The 24,202-nt window shown below is 43.8% G+C and overlaps 1 protein-coding gene across 2 annotated transcripts in view; it reads right to left on the bottom strand.

Moving 5' to 3' along the window:
- The window catches only part of ITFG1 (integrin alpha FG-GAP repeat containing 1), a 220,484-nt gene that overhangs the window by 88,079 nt on the left and 108,203 nt on the right, over positions 1–24,202 (bottom strand). For both annotated transcript variants that reach the window (XM_068128708.2, XM_068128709.2), the window contains exon 12: positions 9,919–10,027. In XM_068128708.2, the coding sequence (XP_067984809.2) occupies positions 9,919–10,027 (109 nt within the window). The remainder of the gene's footprint in view (positions 1–9,918; positions 10,028–24,202) is intronic.

Below are 24,202 nucleotides of genomic sequence, written 5' to 3'. Positions count from 1 at the left end.
GACTAAGGGTATTTTAAACCAATTTCAATGGTTGCTAGAAGACAAGGAGGCATGCAGAATCATACTAACATAATCATAAGACTTTAAACAAACAAACAAAAAAATACCTATTTTGGGGGGCAACCCTCCCTCCCCCCAACCCCATATACCTCCTAAGACACCAATTTTTCTAATGCCCTGAACAAACATTGGTACATCATGGGTGATTAAGGTTGTGGTGAAGTTTAATCGAAATTGCATGTGTAGTTTTTGAGAAGAAAGCAAATACCTATTTTGGGGGGCAACCCCCCCCTGTAGACCGCCAAAGGACCAGATTTTTTTAAATGCCGTGAACAAACTTTGGTACATCACGGGTGGTGAAGGTTGTGGTCAAGTTCCATCAAAATTATGTGTGTAGTTTCAGAAAAGAGAGCAAATACCTATTTTGGGAGGTCAAAACCTGGATCCACTTTGACCCCAGTAAACAGCCAAAGACACCGATATTTTTTTAATGCCGTGAACAAACTTTAGTCACAACACAACAAATATAATTTGTGCCAAATTTGGTCGCAATCGCATCAGCGGTTTCGAGAAGAAGTTTCAAGTGTTTACGGACTGACAACGTGCCATCGCATAAGCTCCCCTGAACTTCGTTCCAGGTGAGCTAATAATCTGGGACTAAGGGAGTCTAAGGCAGGGGTCAAGTCCAGGTTTGCCTCCCCCCACCCAAATAGGTGTTTGCTTTCTTCTACGGAACTACACACACAAATTTGATGAAACGTAACGAAAAACAGAGACTAAACAGACACCCCTCACTGGCTTTGTTATTGGAGAGGGTGACTGACACCCTGCCAGGACCAAAAACAACACTTGGCAAAGGGCGAATGGGCTCCCGGTCCCATACGGAGCCAACGGCCATCTCGCAATGAGATTGTTTCTCCTAAAAAACACCCATCCGGTTTGGACCGCTTTGAGTCGTACAAAAGACTCGAAAAATGGTACATGCTGTTTCCTTGCTTGAAAAGGATAGAACACAGACAATCCCCATCGGTTGACATCCATGGGGAGGAGGAAATTCCTCCTGAGGAAATGTCCCGCTAAGTATATTGAGAAAAAGTGGTGTATTTAGGGTGTGTAATTCATCGCCCATGATGCTAAAATTAATTGTCTCATTTTCACCAAACTTTGGAAAAACTTCTGAGGACCAAGACCTCCTAATGCCTTGCAAATCCGTTCAAAAAATGGCATATTAAGTAAGTCAATTTAAAGATCAACGGTCATTACCATTCCAGGATCACTACTTGAGACTTCTCAAAAAATATTCACCCGATTTAGATGCAAGTTGGTAGGAAAGATCTCTGTATGGTGCTTTCACTAGTTTTTTCAAACCATCGGCTAATTTACATATTTAGTGGGTCATTCACGCCTACCAGTGGTTCCCTGGTTACATATGTCACATGATAAAGCAGTGTAGTGCCAAACTGCTACCCAATAACCCCATTGGTAAACCACGTATGTATCAGCGGACCCCAGCCCACAAGCCCAAAGTCAATGCATTCTAAAGTGGTGTGTATGTTCGATTTAAACACTCCAGATTTCGAATCTGCTCTTTTTGCAAATGAAGTATTATTTATTTTATTGAATTCTGCACTGCCAGGCAAAATGCTGATGCAATTTTGTGCAATAACCTACAGTACCTGTAGAAAGTCTTTTTTATTGTTTGTTTTTTGGGGGGGGATACAAGATCGAGGCTCGTGTAAGAGCTAACATTAATGACAAAAAACAAACGGACACATAAGACGAAAGTCATCCATCTGCTTGGAAATCTGCCAACATCACCGCTTTGCACAAAAAGGTGCAAAAACAGATCCCAGCAACTACAGACCAATCAGCCTTCTCCCAATTATCAGCAAAGTCATGGAATCCATCATTGCTTCAGATATGAAATCTTTCCTCTTCTCCAATGGCTTGATCTCTGATCATCAATTTGGTTTCAGACCTGGACACTCTACTCTGGACATGCTGCTTCTGCTTTCTCAACAATGGATGGAGGTCCTCAATGCCAAACAGGAAATTAGAGCCGTCTCCCTTGACATATCACGTGCCTTCGATACGGTCTGGCACCCCGCTCTGCTGCCCAAACTCTCCTCTTTTGGTATCCATGGAAATCTCCACGCATGGCTGGCGGACTTCCTCTCTAGTCGTAGTCAACGTGTGGCCCTGAATGGGTTTCTCTCATCTCCTCTTCCTGTTCAGGCTGGAGTTCCACAAGGCAGTGTTCTGGGCCCTGTGCTTTTTCTGGTCTTCATCAATGATCTCTCTGACTCTCTTGAAAATCCTCTGTATCTCTTTGCTGATGACTCTACTCTGTCGCTCCATTCTTCATCCCTCAGATCGGCAGTCTGCAGCCTCCTCACTCTCTGCAGACCTGGACAAAATCACAGACTGGGCAAACAAGTGGAACATGTCTTTCAATCCTGACAAATCTCACACTCTTACGATGTCTCTCCGAAAAGACCGACTGGACAACCCTCCCATCCACTTTCTGAATAATCCTCTCCAAGAAGTTCTGTCACACAAGCTTTTGGGTCTCACTATCTGCCATGATCTTTCCTGGGAAAACCACATTTCAAATCTGGCCTCCAAAGCCAGTCGCCGACTGGGCATCCTCCGTCGTGCGAAGTCCTTCCTTGGCACACCTGAGCTCCTCACCACATACAAGGCTTTCATCCGCAGCTCAATGGAATACTGCTCTCCCCTCTGGGCTGGTGCTCCTGCCTCACACCTAGCTCGTCTTCATGCTGTTGAAACCAAAGCATTCAGAATCATTGGAATCTCCTGCGATGAAGCTAACTCCAAGGGCCTCTCACTCACTCACCGCAGGCAGGTTGGTGGTCTTTCCGTCTTCTACCGACTCCTCTCTGGCCTTGCCCCCCCAGCTCTCTCTGGGCTCTGTCCCGCAAATATTCCTACAGGTCGCACAAGATCTGCCTGCAACCCTCTTATGGTCAAACTGCCAAAATCAAGACTCTCTGCTCACCTTCACTCCTTCATTCCTCTTTTCTCCCGCCTCTGGAACAAACACCCTCACTCTCTTCAATCCCACTCCACCCTCCAGGTCTTTAAAACAGCGGTTCACCACCATCTCTTATCTTCCCCCATCCAAAACCTTGATCTTTTCTACCCCCGCTAATTTCACCCCAATTCCACTTTTTTGAAATACCAACTTCTGTCCTGGAAGTCCTTGGTGTCCTTGTGTTTTATACTTCTCCCTCCCCCCCCCCCCCCCATTCCCATGCCTCCTCCCCCCCAAGCCCTCTCCCTTCCACACATCTCCCTGCTCTCAAATGTTGTGTTTGTGTGCTTCCCCTTCTCTCCCCATCTTGATTTCCGCTCCCTCTTTTTATATATTTTGTTTGTCAGGTTGATTTGTTTGTGAAGTAAATGTTAGCTCTTTCACGAACCTCGATTCAGTATACAAAAAAAAAAAAAAAAAAAAAAAAAGGGAGCGGGAGACGAGATGGGAAGAGAGGGAGAAGCACAGAAGTACAACATTTGAGAGATAGGGACATCGGGAGATCTGTAGGAGGGAGAGGGCTTGGAGGGAGGATGTGTGGGAAGGGGGGAGGAGGTGTGGGAAGGGGGTAGGGGGTGGGAGAGGTTGAAAAAAAAAAAAAAACACAGACACAGATAGGACTTCCAGGAAAGAAGTTGATATTTCAGAAAAGTGGATCTGGGGTGAATTAACAGGGGTAGAAAAGATCAATGTTTTGGATGAGGGAAGATAAGAGATGGTGGTGAACAGCTGTTTTAAAGACCTGGAGGGATGAGAGGGATTGAAGAGAGTGAGGGAGTTTGTTCCAGAGGCGGGAGTAAAGAGAAATGAAGGAGTGAAGGTGAGCAGCGAGTCTTGATTTTGACAGTTTCACTAGAAGAGGATTGCTGGCAGATCTTGTGCAACCTGTAGGAGTATTTGGGGGACAGAGCACAGACAGGGCTGGGGGTGGGGGGGAGGGCTCGGCCAGAGAGGAGTCGGTAGAAGACAGAAAGACCACCAACCTGCCTGCGGTGAGTGAGTGAATGGCCCTAAGAGTTGGCTTCATCGCGGGAGATTCCAATGATTCTGAAAGCTTTGGTTTCAACAGCGTGAAGCCGAGCAAGGTGTGAGGCAGGAGCAGCAGCCCTGAGGGGAGAGCAGTATTCCATTGAGCTGTGGATGAAAGCCATGTATGTGGTGAGCTCAGGTGTGCCAAGGAAGGACTTCGCACGATGGAGAATGCCCAGTCGGCGACTGGCTTTGGAGGCCAGCTTGGAAATGTGGTTTTCCCAGGAAAGATCATGGTAGATTGTGAGACCCAAGAGATTGAGTGACAGAACTTTTTGGAGAGGATTGTTGAGAAAGTAGATGGGAGGGTTGTCCATACGGTCTTTTCGGAGAGACATCGTAAGAGTGTGAGATTTGTCAGGATTGAAAGACACGTTCCACTTGTTTGACCAGTCTGTGATTTTGTCCAGGTCTGCAGAGAGTGTTGAGGCTGCAGACTGCCAATCTGAGGGTTGAGATATGGAGCGGAGTGTTGGGTTTGCGCCAAACGTAACGTTTTGCATTTAGGCCAAAAAATTCCTTCTTGATTTAATGAGACCACAAAACGTTTTGCCGCATGTCTTCAGAATCTCTGGAATGTTTTTTGCATACCCCACGGGACTCAAAGTTAGCCTTTTTGAGTAATGGCTTCCTTCTTTCCACCCTACCGTGCATGCCAGACTTGTGGAATGCTTGGGATATTGTTGTCACATGCACACAGTGACCAGTCTTCGTCATAAAGACCTGTAGCTCTTTCAAAGTTGCCATTGGCCTCTTGGTGGCCTCTCTGATGAGTCGCCTCCATGCTTGGTCATCCAGTTTGGAGGGACAGCCTGATCTAGGCAGGGTCTTGGTGGAACCATGCGCCTTCCACTTCTTAATGATTGTTTTGACTGTGCTCCAAACGATATTCAAGGCCTTTGAAATATTTTTATACCCATACCCTGATCTGTGCCTCTCCACAACTTTATCCCGAAGGTCTTTGAAACTCCTTGGTGCTCATGGTCGAGTCTTTGCTGTAAAATGCACTACCCAGGAGAGAAAACTTACAGGAACAGCCATTTTTATTCTGAAATAATCAGAATCACTACAATTTAACACAGGTGGAGGCCAATTAACTTGGTGCGTCATTTTGAAGGTGAATGGTTACACCTGAGCTAATTTAAAATTGCTTATATGGAGAGTGGACCAACTAAGGGGAGTGTTGGAATATCCAACCAAGATATTCTAGATTTGTATTTTGAATTAATTTTGTGAAATTTGTGGAATTTGTTTTTCATTTGGAAGTTGTGGGATATGATGCATGAAAACAGTTGGAAAAAGCCTGATTTAATGCATTTGAATTCCAGGCTATAAGGCAAAAAAGGTGAAAATTTTGAAAGGGGGTGTAGAATTTCTATCGGCACTGCATATGTGTTGAGTAAAGCACAGTTTCAACCTTGATTGAAGTGCTTTATTTGGCCAAATAGGCCTCCACGAGACCTACCAAATAAATAAACAAACTATAACACTCCCTAGAGCACATTCTTCTGCTAGGCTGAACAGTTTTCATTTTATATTCCACTGAATAGGCCAGATCTGGATCCAAACCTGAACAACAGTCGAATCAGCTCGTTCTTGTCACCGATCCAACTCATTCAGCTAGTTTTGTCACAATTGGTCCACAACTTATCGAAATATCATGCTACTGTCGTGGCCAAAAATATTGGCACCCTTGCACTTTTTTCAAATAATGCACCATTTCTTCCAGAAAATTGTTGAAATAAAAAAATGTTTTGGTATCCACATGTATTTCTTTGGTTTGCAGTGGAACAAAACAAAAAAAAGCTGAAAAAATTACTAAATCTTCGCTTATTCCACACAGAAATCCTAAAATGGCCCAGACAATATAATTGGCACCTTTTAGAAGTTGTTGGAAATAATTAGATTTCAAGCAGATGATTCTCTTTTACTTTGGAATTGAACTCATCTGTGGTGAGTTGCAGGTTCCTGTAATATAAAAATCACTCATTCAACCAGTTTGAATCGAGAAAAGGAGTCATTCTGCTGTTTTGTGTCACTTTGTGTACCGCAATGAGCATGGACAAAAGAAAGAAAACCAGATAATTGTATGAGGAGGTCAGACACAAGATTGTAGCCAAGCGTGGACAATCTCAAGGCTACAAGTCCATCTCCAGAGACCTTGATGTTCCTGTGTCCAACGTACGCATTATCAGGAAGTTTAAGACCCATGGCATTGTAGCCGACCTCCCTGGACGTGGCCGCAAGAGAAAACTTGATCGAAGATTGCAGCGAAGGATTGTTCGAATTGTGGAGAAAAAAAAGACTTTCGTTCTGACTGAGAGATTGAGATTCAAGCTGACTCTCAGACACAAGGTATGACAGTTTCAACTCACACCATCCATCGCCAACTCAATGAAAGTGGGTTCTATGGTAGGAGCCCACTGCTGAGAGAGAGAGACATAAGAAAGCCCGACTGGAGGTTGCCGAAAATACACCTGAACAAGCCGAAATCCTTCTGGGAGAATGTCCTGCGGACAGACGAGACCAAATTCGAGCTTTTTGGTAAAGCACATCATCTGTATATTTACAGAAAACAAAATAAACCTTCATAGAAAAGAACACCTTCCCTACAGTCGAACATGGAGGAGGTTCAGTGATGTTTTGGCGTTGCTGTGCTGCCTCTGGCACTGGGTGCCTTGAATGTGTGCATTGCATCATGAAACAGGAGATTACCAAGGCATTTTGGAGCGCAATGTTCAACCCAGTGTCAGAAAGCTGGGTTCTTCGTCGTTCTTCATGACCTTCGTAGGTCATGGGTCTTGCAGCAGGACAATGACCCCAAACACACTTCAAAAAGCACTCAGGAATGGTTCAAGACAAAACGCTGGACTGTTCTGAAGTGGCCAGCAATGACTCCAGATCTAAATCCCATTGAACACCTGTGGGGAGATCTGAAAACAGCAGGTGGGAGAAAGAACCCTTCAAATCTGGGAGAACTGGAGCAGTTTGCACAAGAAGAGTGGGCCAAACTGCCAGTAGCAAGGTGTAGGAAGCTCATTCCTGGCTATAGGAAACGCTTGACTGCAGTTATTTTGTCCATAGTCTGTGCTACCAAATATTAAGTCTTGGGTGTCAATGATTTTGTCAATGCCATTTCTTTTTATTTTCTGATTTACAAGAATATATTAAGTTCTGAATTAAAAAAAACAAGGGTTCTGTAATATCAACAGTGAAATAAAGAATTGTGGAGTCCCAATACTTTTGTCAATTTCAACTTATTTTTCGAGAAAATTGTGAGTTATTTGAAAAAAGTGCAAGGGTGCCAATATTTTTGACCACGACTGTATATATCGTTTTTGTCCTAATCACTCGATCAATGGTGAAGATTCATTTAAGGAATTCTAAAAGATTATTGTATCTGGATCCAGATTCAGATCTTCAAAATCAAATTGATTTGTCAGTGTCACATATCCAACCTGTCCACTAAGTTTCATCCGAAACCGTCCATACCTTTTGGGATATCGTGCTATATATCGGTTTTAGCCCAATCTCTCAATGGTGAAAAAATCACATCAAAAGTTCTCGATTCCAGATCCGGATTTGGATCTTCAACAAAATTGAATCAATTCTTCCTAGTCACACCCGAACCTGTGCACTAAGTTTCATCTGAATCCGTCCATAACTTTTTGAGACATCGTGCTGTATATCGTTGTTGGCCCTATCTCTCAATGTTAAAGAATCACTTTTTAAAATTCCAATAACAGGATGCGGATCTTCACCAAAATCGAATTATTTCATCCTTTTCACACACACAACCTCTCCAACAATCACACAACAAATTTTGGTTACATTAATCAGCAACTTTGAGATATCCTGTTCACAGACAGACAGACAGACAGACAGGGGTGAAATCATAACTCTGTCCACCTTCGGTGGCAATAACAATAAACCTCACAAATTTGTACAACAACAATAAACCAAAATTCACTTGTAGGAATTAACCATGAAGGACCACAGTGATGACATGTTAAGAATGTACAATTGATATTATGCAAAAGCCAACTACATCAAGTTTTTTGGAGAACAGAAAGGCCAATCAATAACATGACCACTACTAAACTTGAGTGTGTGACAACATGGCCTCTTCATCAAGCAGAAAGCTTGGTGGAATCTCTGGTTTTGGGTCTTCACGTCACACTTAGGTATTCCGATTGGATATTTCTCTGCAAAGGATTTGTTCTACTTTTCTGAATGTACAACAGTCCATGTGGCAGACTGTCCTTTTTGAATTTAACTAAATGGATGAAAATGCAACATTACAAAGCGATAATAGCAAGCATAGCCATACGACATTTGAAGATAGTCACATGAAAGCCATGGCATGCCTGGCATGGTATCAGGATGGACCAAAGCACTGCAAATCATTTGCCAAATGAATGAATGAATGAGGTGGTGCCACGTAAAACCAAAGAACTCTCAGATGACTCTCCCACTTAATGGTACATTTCGTCAGATGAGGATGGAAAGAGAATAATAAATATTAATAATAACCAGATCTCACATCTCTCAGTTAAAAAAAAAAAAATTCCAGTGTGAAAAGCCAAAAACAGAATGAGTGTGGTGGCTTACAGTATTCAGCACACGACATGCGATGCATAGCACAGGGTAAATTTGAACAGCACCGAAATTAATGCAACAAAACATCGGGTGCGGGTGTCAGGCAGGTGGGTGTCACGTGGCTTCCACGATCGCTCGGCAACGGTTTTTCATTGCCACGTGTCACACAATCCAGGTCATGCCATCATTATTTAAAAAAACAAAATTCACTCCGGATCACAAGGATGGAAGATTTTTCAAACGTCTTCTTATGTCTCAGACTATGCAGGTGTCAGATAAAGAAAGGTAACATTTGCTCCTCTTTGCTTATCGCTTTAACATACCAATTCAGGATATGCCCTCATTATCTCGCAGACGGCACAAGCTTGGGGTTGCATGCCAAAAACGATTTGCCTTTGAAAAGAAAATGGCTTAAAATGCTTATTTATGTATTTTAGACCTCCGTGCTGCTCTGCCCATGTGACCCCAAAACAGCCACGTGTCACTCACCTGTCTGCATGAGGCTGCCACATTAAGTTATAGAGGAGCTTGCAAATAAGTATATTGCATACAGGAAAAGAAGATTGAGAGGCAATGAACAAAATCAGCAAGATATACATGACTTGAAGCTGGGATCCTCGCACCACTAAGTGTGAGCTTAGATGGGAATGCCAAACAGGCAAGTACACGATTTTCAGAATGAAAGAATTACTCCACTAAAATAAGAATGCTATTTTTTTAAGTGTACAATTCGTTAAAATTCTTTTGTTGCCCTATCAAAGTGTGGGTTTGGTTTTTCAGCTGAAGGCCTTCAGGCTGTTAATCCATTTTAAAACCTCATGATGAGGCAGAATATTTGAATCGGTGATGTGAAAAATCTAGTGAGGCCCACATGGCTTGAGAACATTTGAATCCAAGTTCAACATAAGGTGCATGAGGGGGCGGGCCAGTAACAACGTTGCAACTAGAACACACGCCTACGTTTAAGAGCACGTATGTTATCACACATTCCGGACATTTCTGCTTGTGCAAATTCACACCCAAGTATTCTGTGCACAGTACGGTATACGGTTATACATAATGGACAACGTCCAAAAAATACCAAAATTTCATCATCATGTCGAAAAGTGATGTGGAAACGTAACTCAACCCTTACTCAAAACGACAAAGACGAGGAAAGGCTCAGAAGACCTCGAATTACTGTAAAAATCTTCATATCAGCTTTACTCTTGGCTATTTTAAAGAGAGACACTCACCGATTACTTTGACAAAGTAAGCATCAGCCTCTAGGTTGTTCCGCAAAGCCTGAAGAGTTGGATTTGCACTCCCTGTGCTGTCAGTCATAAGTAGCATGTCAAGGATTCCCTATGAAGCAAAAAGTAGGAGGTGGGGGTGGGGGAGTGGGGGAACAAGAAACATATTTATTTGATGTACACACGTGTTCTATGCATGGCCACACCTTTTAAGTTACAAACTCCAAACTCAGAGGACAAATTCAACTTTGTGGGCAGGAAGGGGGGGGGGGGGTAACATAGGCTATGTGGCCACTGCCTCTCGCAGGGTTGTGGGGGAGGGGAAAAATTCTCTATGTAAATGTGTCTGTGTAGCTCCACCTCCAATGTGTTTCATCGACCTCCAATGTGTACTTTGTTTTACCTGGGCAATGCTGAAGTAAAAGCATTCTTCGCACGGGTGTATGTATATGTGTATATATATATGTATGTATGTATATATATATAACTTCTAACTTCCTCGAAACAACTTCTTCCTCTTCTCCATGTACATATATATATATATATATATATATATATATATATATATATATATACACACAACAACAACAACAACAACTTGCATTTTAAGGCCATTTTCCATGCTAGAGCGGGGGTTAGCCTTGCGGTCCCCATGACAATCTTCTCCATTTTGCCATATTTTCTGCATCTCTCCTTGTTAACCCCCTTGCCCGCATTTCTTCTTCCACCATCTTTAGCCAAGTCTTTCTCGGTCTTCCCCGTCCTCTACTTCCTTCTACATTCATTTCCATCACTCTTCTCAACCACTCATTTCATCCTTCCTCAACACATCACCAAACCATCTGAACCTGTTCCTCTTCACAGCATCAATCACAGGCTGTGATCTGAACCTCCCATCCTCCCTCCCAATCACATCTGAACCTCCCATTCCCATCATCTTTTGCAATTCATCATTTGTCTTCCTCTCTCTCAACGATACTCCGCACATCCACCAAACCATTCCCATTTCCACCCTTTCCAGCCTTCGTTGCTGCTCTACATTCATGACCCATGTCTCGCTCCCATAAATCATAACACTTCTCACACATGCAGCATACACCTTTCCCTTCAGCTTCAACGACACTCCCCTCCTCATCAGCACGCCACTCAGTTCCCGAAACTTCTTCCATGCACATCTCACTCCAGCAATCGTTGCTGTGTCTGATCCACCTTCTCCATTCAGCATGTCTCCGAGGTAGCAAAATCTTTTCACACCTTTCAGCTTCACGTCGTCTCCAAGATCCAACTCAACATTTCCTCCATCTGCAGCTACCTCTGTGCACACCTTACATTTGAATGTAGCTGCCACACTGGTTAATGACCCTCTCAGACCACTACATTTTTGATGAACCCACTCAGCGCACATTGTACATTGAATGGAGTTCACTCCGACACCCTTCCTGCACACAGCACATGGCCACTTCCCAGTTCTTTCCACCTCACCACATGCTTTACCACTTGCCATCACCTTCGTCTTTCCTATATTCACATTCACACCTTTTGTCTCCATACATTCCTTCCACTTGTTCATCTTTTCCTTCAGTCCATCCATACTTTCCGCAATCAACACCAGATCATCTGCATACAACAACTCCCATGGTAAACCCTCCTTTACGTTCTGAGCCAGCACCTCCATCACAGCTACAAATAGTAGTGGACTTAGTACCGACCCCTGATGCACTCCCACCTTCACCTCAAACTCACCACTCTTCCCGTCCTTCGTCCTTGCAGCTGTGCGCCCTCTTTTGTACATTGCCATCACTACTCTGATCAACCATTCCTCCACTTCTAACTTCCTCAATGCCCATGTCAATACTTCGCGTGGAACCCTATCGAATGCTTTCTCCAGATCAACAAACCCAAGAAACAACTTCTTCCTCTTCTCCATGTACTTCTCCTGCAACTGCCTCACAATAAAGAGCGCGTCTGTCGTTCCTCTTCCTGGCATAAATCCAAACTGCATTTCGTCGATCTTCACCTTATTCCTTATCCTTCTCTCCAACACCCTTTCCAATACCTTCATTCCATGCTCCAATAACTTTATCGCTCGGTACGAGCCACACTCCAGAGGGTCACCTTTCCCCTTGTATAGAGGGACGAGGGTACTCAGTTCCCAATCCACTGGAATGCGGCCTTCACCACCAGATTACAGAATTCACCACCAGATTGCAGATCTCTGTCATTCTCTTCACACCCCAACTTCCTGCTGCCTTCAACATACCTCCCACAACTCCCGTCGGCCCTCCCGCTTTTCTACTCTTCATTGCTTTTATCGCTTCCTCAACTTCCTTCTCGGTTATCTTCTCTGCCGGTGCTAAAACTGGGTTACTCTCAATGTTGCCATCCCATTCATTCTCTGTATTCAACAGCATATCCATATATCTTTTCCATCTTCCTTTAATTCCATCTGGGTACACAACGATTTGTTCCACTTCATCCTTCAAGCAACTCACCCCCATCACATCACACCTCTCTTTCGCTATCTGCTTTGCAATCCTGAATACCGCTCTCTGACCCTCTCCCGAATCCAAGCGTTCTCCGAACATTTTCCTACATGCCTCCTGCGCCTTTGCTACCTCTTTCTTTGCAGCCTTCTTGGCTGCCTTATAACTTTCATGCTCTGCTTTTTCTGCTCCCGTACCCTTCGACTTCTGCCACTCCTTGAACTTCTTCCTCTTCTCGTCAATCCCCTTTCCAACTTCACCATCCCACCACCATGTTTCCGAGTGCCTCAGTGGTCCTTTTGTCCATCCACGTACCTCACCAACGGCTCCCAACAGACTATCTTTCATTGGCATCCAACCACGTTCAAGCTCAACCACATAATCCTCTACCCTACTCAGCTTCTCTTTTGATGACTCCCTTACTGTCACCTCTTTCAACCTCCACACCTTCATTCTCGATTGGTACTTCACCCACCGAGCTCTCCTCGCACCTTTCACCCTTATGTCGCAGACAACCAAGTGGTGCTGTGAAACAGCCTCCTCCCCCAGGGTCACCTTTGTGTCCCGGAGGTGCCCCTTATCTCACCTACGCACCATCAGGTCGTCAACGGTTGTCGTAGACCCACCTGACGTGTATGTAACAAGCTTATTATCCACTTTCTGGAACTGAGTGTTACAAATCAACAAATCAGCTCCATCAGCAAACTCCAAAATCCTTTCACCTTCTCCATTTCTCACACCATATCCGTAACCCCCATGAACTCCCTCAAAACCGTCCATACTCCCTCCCACATGTCCATTTAGGTCTCCTCCTACCACAACAACTTCCTCATCTTTCACGTTTTCCATCAGCTTCTCCATCGCACACCAGAACTTGTCCTTCTCTTCATCGCTCCGACCAACCTGCGGAGCATATCCCGAGATGACGTTCACCAAGAGCTTTCCAATCATCATTTTCACCATCATCAACCTATCACTCACTCTAGTCACACTCACCACACTGTCTACAAACTCCTCAGAAAACAGGACACCAACACCATTCACGCCCTCCGGGCACCATTGCCACACAGACTTGTATTTCTGTCCCTGCCTACCCTTCACCATTCTCACACCACTTCCCTTCCATCTCGTCTCTTGCACACAACATATGTCCACTCTTCTTCTGACCAATACTTCCACCACTTCTCCTGATCTCCCTGTCATTGTCCCTACATTCCATGTCCCAAACCTCAGAAACCGATCTCCACTTCAGGCTGTACCCTGCCCATATGTAGTTGAGATTGTCATGGTTCTCTTTTTTGAGGCAGTTTTTTTTTTATGGCCGGATGCCCTTCCTGACGCCAACCCTCTTTGTTGCCTCTTACGACACGCAGGGATACGGTGTACCTATTCTAACCAGCGTACACACCGGGATATATCTATATATATAAATAAACGTACATACATACATACATATACTAGCTTGGCTCGGCTCGCGCACCGTTACAGAGGAACGGGCTTGTTTTAACTGAGGATAATGACAGTACCCGAGTTGCTGTGTTGTCATGATTTACACCAATCATAATACAAACAATTATTCTACACAAATATCTTCGTAATATATGTGATATTACATTTTATAAACAATTAAAGTTGAAAAAAACATTTTAAAAAAAAATTCTAAATTTTCAAAAAAACAATACCCTTAGGACATACCCACGGCAGAGATATGTGAAGTTTGGTACGATCTCACAAAAGTTTGAAGGAGTAGTTCAGTGACAAGACAATACAGACACTGCACATATATATATATATATATATCTATCACACACACACACACACACACACACACACACACACACACACACACACACACACACACACACACACACACACACACACACACACACCTCTATTCGCGGAATCCATGTATTCGCTGTTGATAAAATGCGACACGTTTCTCTATTCGCGGAAAAATTCGTGGGTTTTTTCTATTTGCGGCCATGTCCCGCAAATTCGCAGGGTTTTTTTTCTATTTACGGCCATGTTCCGCGAATTCGTGGGTTTCTATTTGCGGCCGTGTTCCACGAAATCGCGGGTTTTACTCCCCCTTTTCACGGCCATGTTCCGCAAATTCCCGATTTTTCAGTGGTGCAAAAAAAAAAAATTCACGAGCCACTAGCTTGCCACATTTATAAAACCCATCTTTCACCAGCCATGCAAAAAGCAGCTGGACATATGCAAAAAAACATCCTATACAAGCCGCGAGCATGACCTGCTTATACAGTACCGTACATTCACTGCTGTGTGATTTGCGTTTTCTGGCTTTCACAAGCACAAATTTTAGCTGCACTATAAGTGAGCTTCGCGGGATATCCCACCAGATGTGGTCAACACACAGTGCACAAGCACAAGATGCACAAGTCAACTCCGCGAATTATAAAATGCAAACACTTCATTAAATCGATTACAGTTTGCAATTTATGGTAAAGCATCATTAGAGATCTTACACAATGAAAATACTTCAGGGGATGTTCCATCAGCGACGAACACATGTCAACCCCACGAATTCTAGAATGCAAATGCTTCATTTAATCCATCATTGAAATTAGCAGATACGCTAAATACGGCACCATCTGATAATATCCCCCACAAACATCGATCTTTGCGGATTTTCATCGACCTTCGCGGATTTTCAGACTTTCGTGGATTATCGTCGACTTTCGCAGATTATCGTCGACATTATCAGGATTTACGTCACCATTCGTGGATTTTGCCTCGCTGTTCGCGGTTTGGTCCTCTCTATTCGCGGATTTTCGTGACCTGGGAACCTAGCCCCCCCTTTTTCCATTGAAACAATGCCCTGCTATTCCCGGTTTTTCGCTATTTGTGGATTTTTCAGGAACGTATCCCCCCGAATATCGGGGTCCGACTGTATTACATTTTGAGTTAATCAACTAATTACCTCACCACCTGTATGGATTTTTTTTTTTAAAGGACGCCATTCATTTTTATGCATCGACACCATGAATCATCATGCTGAGTTTCAAAGTGATCCGTTGAGCCTCCTCCTCGGAGGTACATCAAATTATCAGCATCCAAATTCTCGATAAACACCTCCTGGTAGAGTACACTAGTTTAACCAGAGAGGAAACGTCTAAAATGCGAGAGTAAAAAAATTAATTTCTTAAATCAGATGGTCATTATGAAGGGTCTAAAAATAATAGTTGTTTTCCTCCACTCAAAGTATTCAACAAAGTCTAAGCTATCCTTTCATCGTGCTACGATGTCGACTTACATTTGCGAAAGCATATTTCTCCAATTTTTATTTCATTCCAATCTATGAGAATATTCCATTCCTCAATTTCACACTGTACTTATTTTGTGTTCGCTCTACGGAGTGTGGATGGCCCAAAGCTATATTCGACACGATGCCTTGACAGAGCTTATAATACAAGTTTGCATCTGACTCAGACTATTCACAATGGAAAAGTGGACTGAGACCCTGGCAAGGCCGACAGTCTGAAAATAAATCATGTGTTCAGGCTGGATCTTAATGCTCCTCCAAAGAACATTGCGCTCACTGATGCAACGCCCCTCTAGCAAAGCACCAGTTTGACAGTTTGTAGCTGAGTAGGGAATCGAACGAAGACAAAACAATTTAAAGGCAAGTACAATACCTCTGGGGTTTGCTGTCACGCTGGTGCTTCACAACTTGGGCGATGCTTCAGCGAGTACAATGTCCTTTGGAGCTTTGGAGATGCATCAAGATTCAACAGCGTCTTCACAATGGCGGTACATTGTGTGCCGGACGATGACTTTCAATGAAAAAAACAGCCCGACAAACCATCGTGTATTTCTTACCAGGACAACAGAATACAATAAGTAGTCCCTGTGAAGTCAAGAGTCGGTCTGCGTCGGGCGGACAAGATAAACAAACGATGATGGAGTGTATTGCCTTAAGAGGGGAACACGATTTGGCTAATGCTTCCCGACTTGGTGCTTCATCAGAGCAAAAATTTAAAAATAAAATAAAATAATTCCCTGACAAAAAGATAACACTTAAAATAACTGATGCACCTCGCTTCCCAGGGCAGCAAATATACTCTTATCAACTTCAACATCGATAGAAATCCCCTAACCATATGCTTCCGCACAAGACTGCTTCGGCATGTGGACATTGGATTGCACGATAACAATTCACACTGTGGTTGAGAAATGCAAGAGATCACTAAAACCAAGAGTTCCTCAAGACCAATAGCAAGCATTGGATCCGCCTTCGATTCAAGACAAATTGGAGTTTAGGTCTGTGCTTTGAAAAACTTTTGATGCATCTATTAGAAGCCAAGGAAGAATGTCAAAATAAATAGCATTTGAAAAGGCTGACATTTTCAAAGCTCGTTTGACATAACTGGAGCACCATTTCGCTGATGAATGAAATTCCACTTGGAATTTGGGATGGGAACAACAATAAATGTTTTGGTCACGTTTATACATCTTTAAATATTACATCATTCACATCGTTTTCGATGCCAAAAATGAGTCTAATCGATTTGTGAAAAACAACAAGTGGAAGTCATTGCATTTTATGATGCGACGCAAAAGGCATTTGGGTTAAAATGACATTTCCTACAAATGAGGAGGTTTCTGATTTAAGTATCCCATTAGCCTAAAGGGACGACAGAGGCAATCGCAATCAGTCAATGCGTCAGCGAGTGTGTGCAAGTGAGAGTGTACGAGTCCGCAAGCAGACCAACAATTATAGCATTGTACTTGGCAATGTTAGGCCTGCCTTCGGCCACTTTTCAACATTTAAAATAAATTCTTCCACAACTTATGGTCTCTCAAACTTTAAAAGATTAATGGTCGAGTAGCAGAAAGCTATTTTCCTTTGATAAGGTGTTTGTTTTATGGTATTCCATTCAAGCATAAAGTATGTCTCTCTGCCCACTCGCAAACTCAATGATTCAAGGAAAGCCTAGTGATGAGGAATGAAAAAAAACCAAAAAAAACCAAGCTTCTGTTGAATGATTCTGCCTCACCGAGGCATAATTACTTTTCCTTAATACAATCTGGTTTCCCTAGTCACCTGACTTGGACTGTTCATACTGATCTGTTCAGATCACCTGACTTGGACAGTTCAGACTGATCTGTCCAGGTCACCTCACTTGGACAATTCAAACTGATCCGTCCAGGTCACCTCACTTGGACAGTTCAGACTGATCTGTCCTTGCTCTTCCTTGGGTTACAGAGCCATGCACCGGAAGAAAGTTCCTCTTGAACACAACTCATTTATCTGACACATGTCATATGTTATATCTACTTGCTTTGCAAAATGAGCGCATGCATGCAGTGGACACGTTCTCAATTTATTGCAAGGGCAAATCTGTAGTTGAGTTTTGTGCACATCACACCTGACTTTAAAAAAAAATCAGAACGTTTCTTGAATAAATATCCGGCTGTTTGGCTGTGCACAGCTCTTCACATCATGCTCTTCACAGAACCGAAGCAGTTTATTTGCTCGTGTTACAACCCTGTGTAGGTCCCCACTCTGACACAGGATATCCGACTGAGTGCAGAAATTTGGAATCTGGCCAGGGACCCCGAGATAGCTTGCCTACTATTCACAAAGGACATCGTGGGATCGTTAAAGTGAACCAGCTAATGCTGGCAAACGAGAGGCCCAGTTTAACATCCACCCGAGGGACGGCACACACATTGTTGAATCGCTTCGCATGCAAAACCTCAGGATGACAGTTTATAGGTGGGCTTAGATTCATACCCAGGCTAGACAGCTCAGAGGCAAGTGTGCATACCTCTAGGCTATCCTGCCAGCCCTGAATAAATTAATGTTGTTCCCAATACCTATTTTGTAAAATCCATGTGCATCATTTTATATAAATATGTGGAACACACAGGCCAAAATATCTTAATGGTTGAAACATATACACCAAAATGCATGCACTAATCAGACGTAGCGGTAGTATGTTGCACAAATTATTCCCAAAATCAAAATGTTCAAGCTTTAAAAACATTTCATCTATTAACAAACTCATTTGGTGCTGAATGTCAGGTACACTACATGGCCAAAAGTATGCGGACACTCCTAATTAGTGGATTTGGCTGTTTCAGCCACCCCCATTGCTGACAGGTATATATATAATCAAGCACACAGCCATGCAATCGCCATAGACAAACATTGGCAGTAGAATGGGCCGTACTGAAGAGCTCAGTGACTTTCAACGTGGCGCCGTCAAAGGATGCCACCTTCCCAACAAGTCAGTTCGTCAAATTTCTGACCTGCTAGAGCTGCCCCGGTCAACTGTAAGTGCTATTATTGCGAAGTGGAAACGTCTAGGAGCAACAACAGCTCAGCCGCGAAGTTGTAGGCCACACAAGCTCACAGAACAGGACCGTCTAGTGCTGAAGCAGGTAGCGCGTAAAAATCGTCTGTCCTCAGTTGCAACACTCACTACTGAGTTCCAAACTGCCTCTGGAAGCAACGTCAGCACAACTGTTCGTCGGGAGCTTCATTAAATGGGTTTTCATGGCCGAGCAGCCGCACAGAAGCCCAAGATCACCATGCGCAATGCCAAGCTAGAGTGGTGTAAAGCTCGCTGCCATTGGACTCTGGAGCTGTGGAAAGGCATTCTCTGGAGTGATGAATCGCGCTTCACCATCTGGCAGTCCGACGGACAAATCTGGGTTTGGCGGATGCCAGGAGAATGCTACCTGTCCGCATGCATAGTGCCAACTGTAAAGTTTGGTGGAGGAGGAATAATGGTCTGGGGCTGTTTTTATGGTTCAGGCTAGGCCCCTTAGTTCCAGTGAAGGGAAATCTTAACGCTACAGCATACAATGACATTCTAGACGATTGTGTGCTTCCAACGTTGTGGCAACAGTTTGGGGAAGGCCCTTTCCTGTTTCAGCATGACAATGCCCCCGTGCACAAAGCTAAGTCTACAGAAATGTTTTGTCGAGATCGGTGTGGAAGAACTTGACTTGCCTGCACAGAGCCCTGACCTCAACCCAATCGAACACCTTTGGGATGAATTGGAACGCAGGCTGCGAGCCAGGCCTAATCACCCAACATCAGTGCCCGACCTCATGTTAATGCTTATGATTTTGGAATGAGATGTTCATCAAGCACATACGGGTGTGATGTCTGGGTGTCCACATACTTTTGGTGTATATACATATATATAGAAATCTCTGAAGATTACATGATCAACGACGTGTATGTTCAGTGTCTTCAGAAAGTATTGACACCCCTTGACCTTTTTCACATCTTGGTGTGTAACAGTCTGAATTTAAATGAATTAAATTTAAATTTTTGTCTCTGATCGACAAACAATACCCCATAACATCATAGTGGAAATTTTTTTTTTGAGAATTTTTTTACAAAATAATTAAAAATAAAAAGTTTAAATGTCTTGAGTCAATAAGTGTTCAACCCCTTTGCTATGATACTCCAAATTGAGCTCAGGTGCATCCAATTTCCTTTGATCATCCTTGAGATGTCTACACAACTTGGCAGTCGATCTGCAGCCAATTCAATTGTTTGGACACACTTTAGACAGAAACACACCTTTCTATTTAAGGTCCCACAGGTGACATTGCATGTCAGAGCAGAAACTCCACCATGAAGTCCAAGGAACTGTCCGTAGAAGTAAGAGATAGAATTGTGAGGAGGCACAGATCTGGGAAAGGGTGTAAAACAATTTATAGAGTGATGAAAGTTCCCAAGAGCACAGGGAGCACCATCATTAGAAAATGGAACTACCCAGACTCTTCCTAGGACTGGTAATCCGACCAAACTGAGCAACTGGGCAAGAAGGACCTTGGAGTCAGGGAGGTGACCATGAACCAAATGACCACCCTGACAAAACTACAGAGTTCCTTCGCTGAGATGGGAGAACTTGCCAGAAGAACAGTCTCTGCAACACTTCACAAATCTAGGCTTTATGGGAGAGTGATCAGACAGAAGCCACTCCTGAGAAATATGCACAGGACAGCATGCCTGGAGTTTGCAAAAAGCAGATGAAAGACTCAGCAAATGAAGCATTAGATTATATGGTCCGATGAGATGAAAATTGAACTCTTTGGCCTGAATGCAAAGCTCTATGTCTGGCAGAAACCAAGCACAGCTCATCACCCATCTAACACCAAACATCCCTACCGTGAAGCAAGGTGGTGGCAGCCTCATGCTATGGGGATGCTTTTCAGCGGCAGGGAATGAGAGACTTGTGAGGATACAGGGAAGAATGAATGGAGCCGAATACAGGCAAATCTTTGAGAACCTGCTTCAGAGTGTAAAAGACCATAGACTGTGGTGAAGATTTATGTTCCAACAGGACAATGACCCAAGCATAGAGCCAAAGCAACACTGGATTGGTTTCAGAACAAGAACGTGAAAGTCCTTGGGCCCAGCCAAAGCCCAGACTTGAATCCCATTGAGAATCTGTGGAAAGACTTGAAGATTGCTGTTCACCGACGCTCCCCATCCAACTTGACAGAGCTTGAGCAAATCTGCAATGAAGAATGGGAGAAACCCTCCAAATCCAGATGTGGCAAAGCTGATAAAGATATACCCAAGAAGACTCGAAGCTGTAATCGCTGCTAAAGGCACTTCTACGAAGCTCATGGGGTTGAACACTCATGTAAGTTAGATATTTCTGTATTTCATTTTTTATCATTTTGCAAGAGTTAAAAAAAAATATTCCACTTTAAAATTCTGGGGTATTACGTGTAGATCAGTGACAAAAAAAAATTTCAATTTAATCCACTTTAAATTAAGGCTGCAACACAACAAAATGTGAAAAAGGCAAGGGGTGTGAATACTTTCTGAAGGCACCTGTATATGTCCAAACCGATCCATAATACAGAAAATGCCAACTGGTGTAATGTAGGCTTCTCAAGTGTAGCATGGCTTAGATGGATAACACACCATAAATTAAACTGAATGTAATGTATATAATATCTGCTATACAGCAGGAAAGAAGGTAAAATAAATAAATAAATAAAAAGCAGAAAAAGGAATCAAGTGCCAGAAATGATCGAATCAAAGAAACGATCAGTCACAATGACAACAGCTATTGCCCAGGGAAATAAAGCAAAGGTAACACAAACGGTAGAAATGATGGTGAACGTCTGCTTTGTGAATATCATTGAATGTTGCCAAGAGCAACTGCTTTCTTAATGCAGGACAATTGGCCATTTCGACTTCACGCTTGTGTAGACATAACCTTCCTTTGCAGAACTTTCATTTGTATTTATTACATTTCTCCAAACACACACAAGCACCATATACTTACTGTACAGTTCTAATTTGTCATTGCACTGTATACGCTGCATACAGTGAGCGCATTTAAAGCAATTCGAGTCAAAATACCGGCATTTGATGCATTTGTGTGACACAAGTACAAAATAAACTAGAAATGTTATTTTATATTACAGTTTGTACAAATAATTTAAATTAATCAAAGTGATGGTTTAAAGTGAACTTGGCCTCCACAGTTCAAATGATGATTTCCAATCCACAACGACGCTCTCAGAAATAGTTTGCCATTTCCAAGATATAAAAGCAAATGCACTCCCAGGTAAATGTACGTCATGCTCTCATGGTGTCCGAATACGCCTCAGCGGGCTCCGTTTCATCAGGATCAATTGACAAGAACAGCAAAGTACATCTTGCACGTCACACATCTTACACTGCATCGAGGTGGCGGAGGGTGGAGGTCAAAGGCTCAGTCATATGGATACATCTCAATGTGGATACATTGGTGCAACATTGCAACAACTATAACCTTCCAATCGTTACAGCGGCTGTAATACCCTCGATTTGTTTTTTCTTCAATGGATTTATTAATGAAATGAGAATTAGAGCATCACATTGCCATGTGACCTAACGCGCACGGAGTGCCTTCTCTCGTTATTTCGTTCCAAGGCAAATTGTGCGCCTTTGCTCATGAAATGTGTAGAGCAAAAAACATCCACTGCACATTGAGAGAGGAGAAAGGAAAGAGGAGAATGAAGGGAAGAGGAGTGGAAAACAGGGGCGAGGAAGAGAAGAGGAGAAAAGAGCGGAGGTTAAATAAGGTGAGAGAATGTGAGAAGGCAGGGGAGAAAACAGATGAGGATGGGATAGAGGGAATGGGAAAGAGAGGAATGGAAAAGAGGAAAGAGGAGGAGTGGAATGTGAAAGAGGAGTGGAATGGGAAAGTCGAGTGGAATGGGAAAGAGGATTGGAATGGGAAAGTGGAGTGGAATGGGAAAGAGGAGTGGAATGGGAAAGAGGAGTGGAATGGGAAAGAGGAGTGGAATGGGAAAGTGGAGTGGAATGGGAAAGTGGAGTGGAATGGGAAAGTGGAGTGGAATGGGAAAGAGGACGAGTGGAATGGGAAAGAGGAGTGGAATGGGAAAGAGGAGTGGAATGGGAAAGAGGAGTGGAATGGGAAAGTGGAGTCGAATGGGAAAGAGGAGTGGAATGGGAAAGAGGAGTGGAATGGGAAAGAGGAGTGGAATGGGAAAGTGGAGTGGAATGGGAAAGTGGAGTGGAATGGGAAAGTGGAGTGGAATGGGAAAGTGGAGTGGAATGGGAAAGAGGACGAGTGGAATGGGAAAGAGGACGAGTGGAATGGGAAAGAGGAGTGGAATGGGAAAGAGGAGTGGAATGGGAAAGAGGAGTGGAATGGGAAAGAGGAGTGGAATGGGAAAGTGGAGGGGAATGGGAAAGTGGAGTGGAATGGGAAAGTGGAGGGGAATGGGAAAGTGGAGTGGAATGGGAAAGTGGAGTGGAATGGGAAAGTGGAGTGGAATGGGAAAGTGGAGTGGAATGGGAAAGTGGAGGGGAATGGGAAAGTGGAGGGGAATGGGAAAGTGGAGGGGAATGGGAAAAAGGAGAGAGGCGTGGAATGGGAAAGTGGAGTGGAATGGGAAAGTGGAGTGGAATGGGAAAGAGGAGTGGAATGGGAAAGAGGAGTGGAATGGGAAAGTGGAGTGGAATGGGAAAGTGGAGTGGAATGGGAAAGTGGAGTGGAATGGGAAAGAGGACGAGTGGAATGGGAAAGAGGACGAGTGGAATGGGAAAGAGGACGAGTGGAATGGGAAAGAGGACGAGTGGAATGGGAAAGAGGACGAGTGGAATGGGAAAGAGGAGTGGAATGGGAAAGAGGAGTGGAATGGGAAAGAGGAGTGGAATGGGAAAGAGGAGTGGAATGGGAAAGTGGAGTGGAATGGGAAAGTGGAGTGGAATGGGAAAGTGGAGTGGAATGGGAAAGTGGAGTGGAATGGGAAAGAGGACGAGTGGAATGGGAAAGAGGACGAGTGGAATGGGAAAGAGGAGTGGAATGGGAAAGAGGAGTGGAATGGGAAAGAGGAGTGGAATGGGAAAGTGGAGGGGAATGGGAAAGTGGAGTGGAATGGGAAAGTGGAGTGGAATGGGAAAGTGGAGGGGAATGGGAAAGTGGAGTGGAATGGGAAAGTGGAGTGGAATGGGAAAGTGGAGTGGAATGGGAAAGTGGAGTGGAATGGGAAAGTGGAGGGGAATGGGAAAGTGGAGGGGAATGGGAAAGTGGAGTGGAATGGGAAAAAGGAGAGAGGAGTGGAATGGGAAAGTGGAGTGGAATGGGAAAAAGGAGTGGAATGGGAAAGTGGCGTGGAATGGGAAAGTGGAGGGGAATGGGAAAGTGGAGGGGAATGGGAAAGTGGAGTGGAATGGGAAAGTGGAGTGGAATGGGAAAGTGGAGTGGAATGGGAAAGTGGAGTGGAATGGGAAAGTGGAGTGGAATGGGAAAGAGGACGAGTGGAATGGGAAAGAGGACGAG

Source organism: Myxine glutinosa, chromosome 9 (genome assembly GCF_964187855.1).
Source record: "Myxine glutinosa chromosome 9, kmMyxGlut1.1, whole genome shotgun sequence".
NCBI classification, from domain to species: Eukaryota; Metazoa; Chordata; class Myxini; order Myxiniformes; family Myxinidae; genus Myxine; species Myxine glutinosa.
The sequence above is the reverse complement of the archived record's forward strand: the minus strand, read 5'-3'. Positions and strand labels throughout refer to the sequence as shown.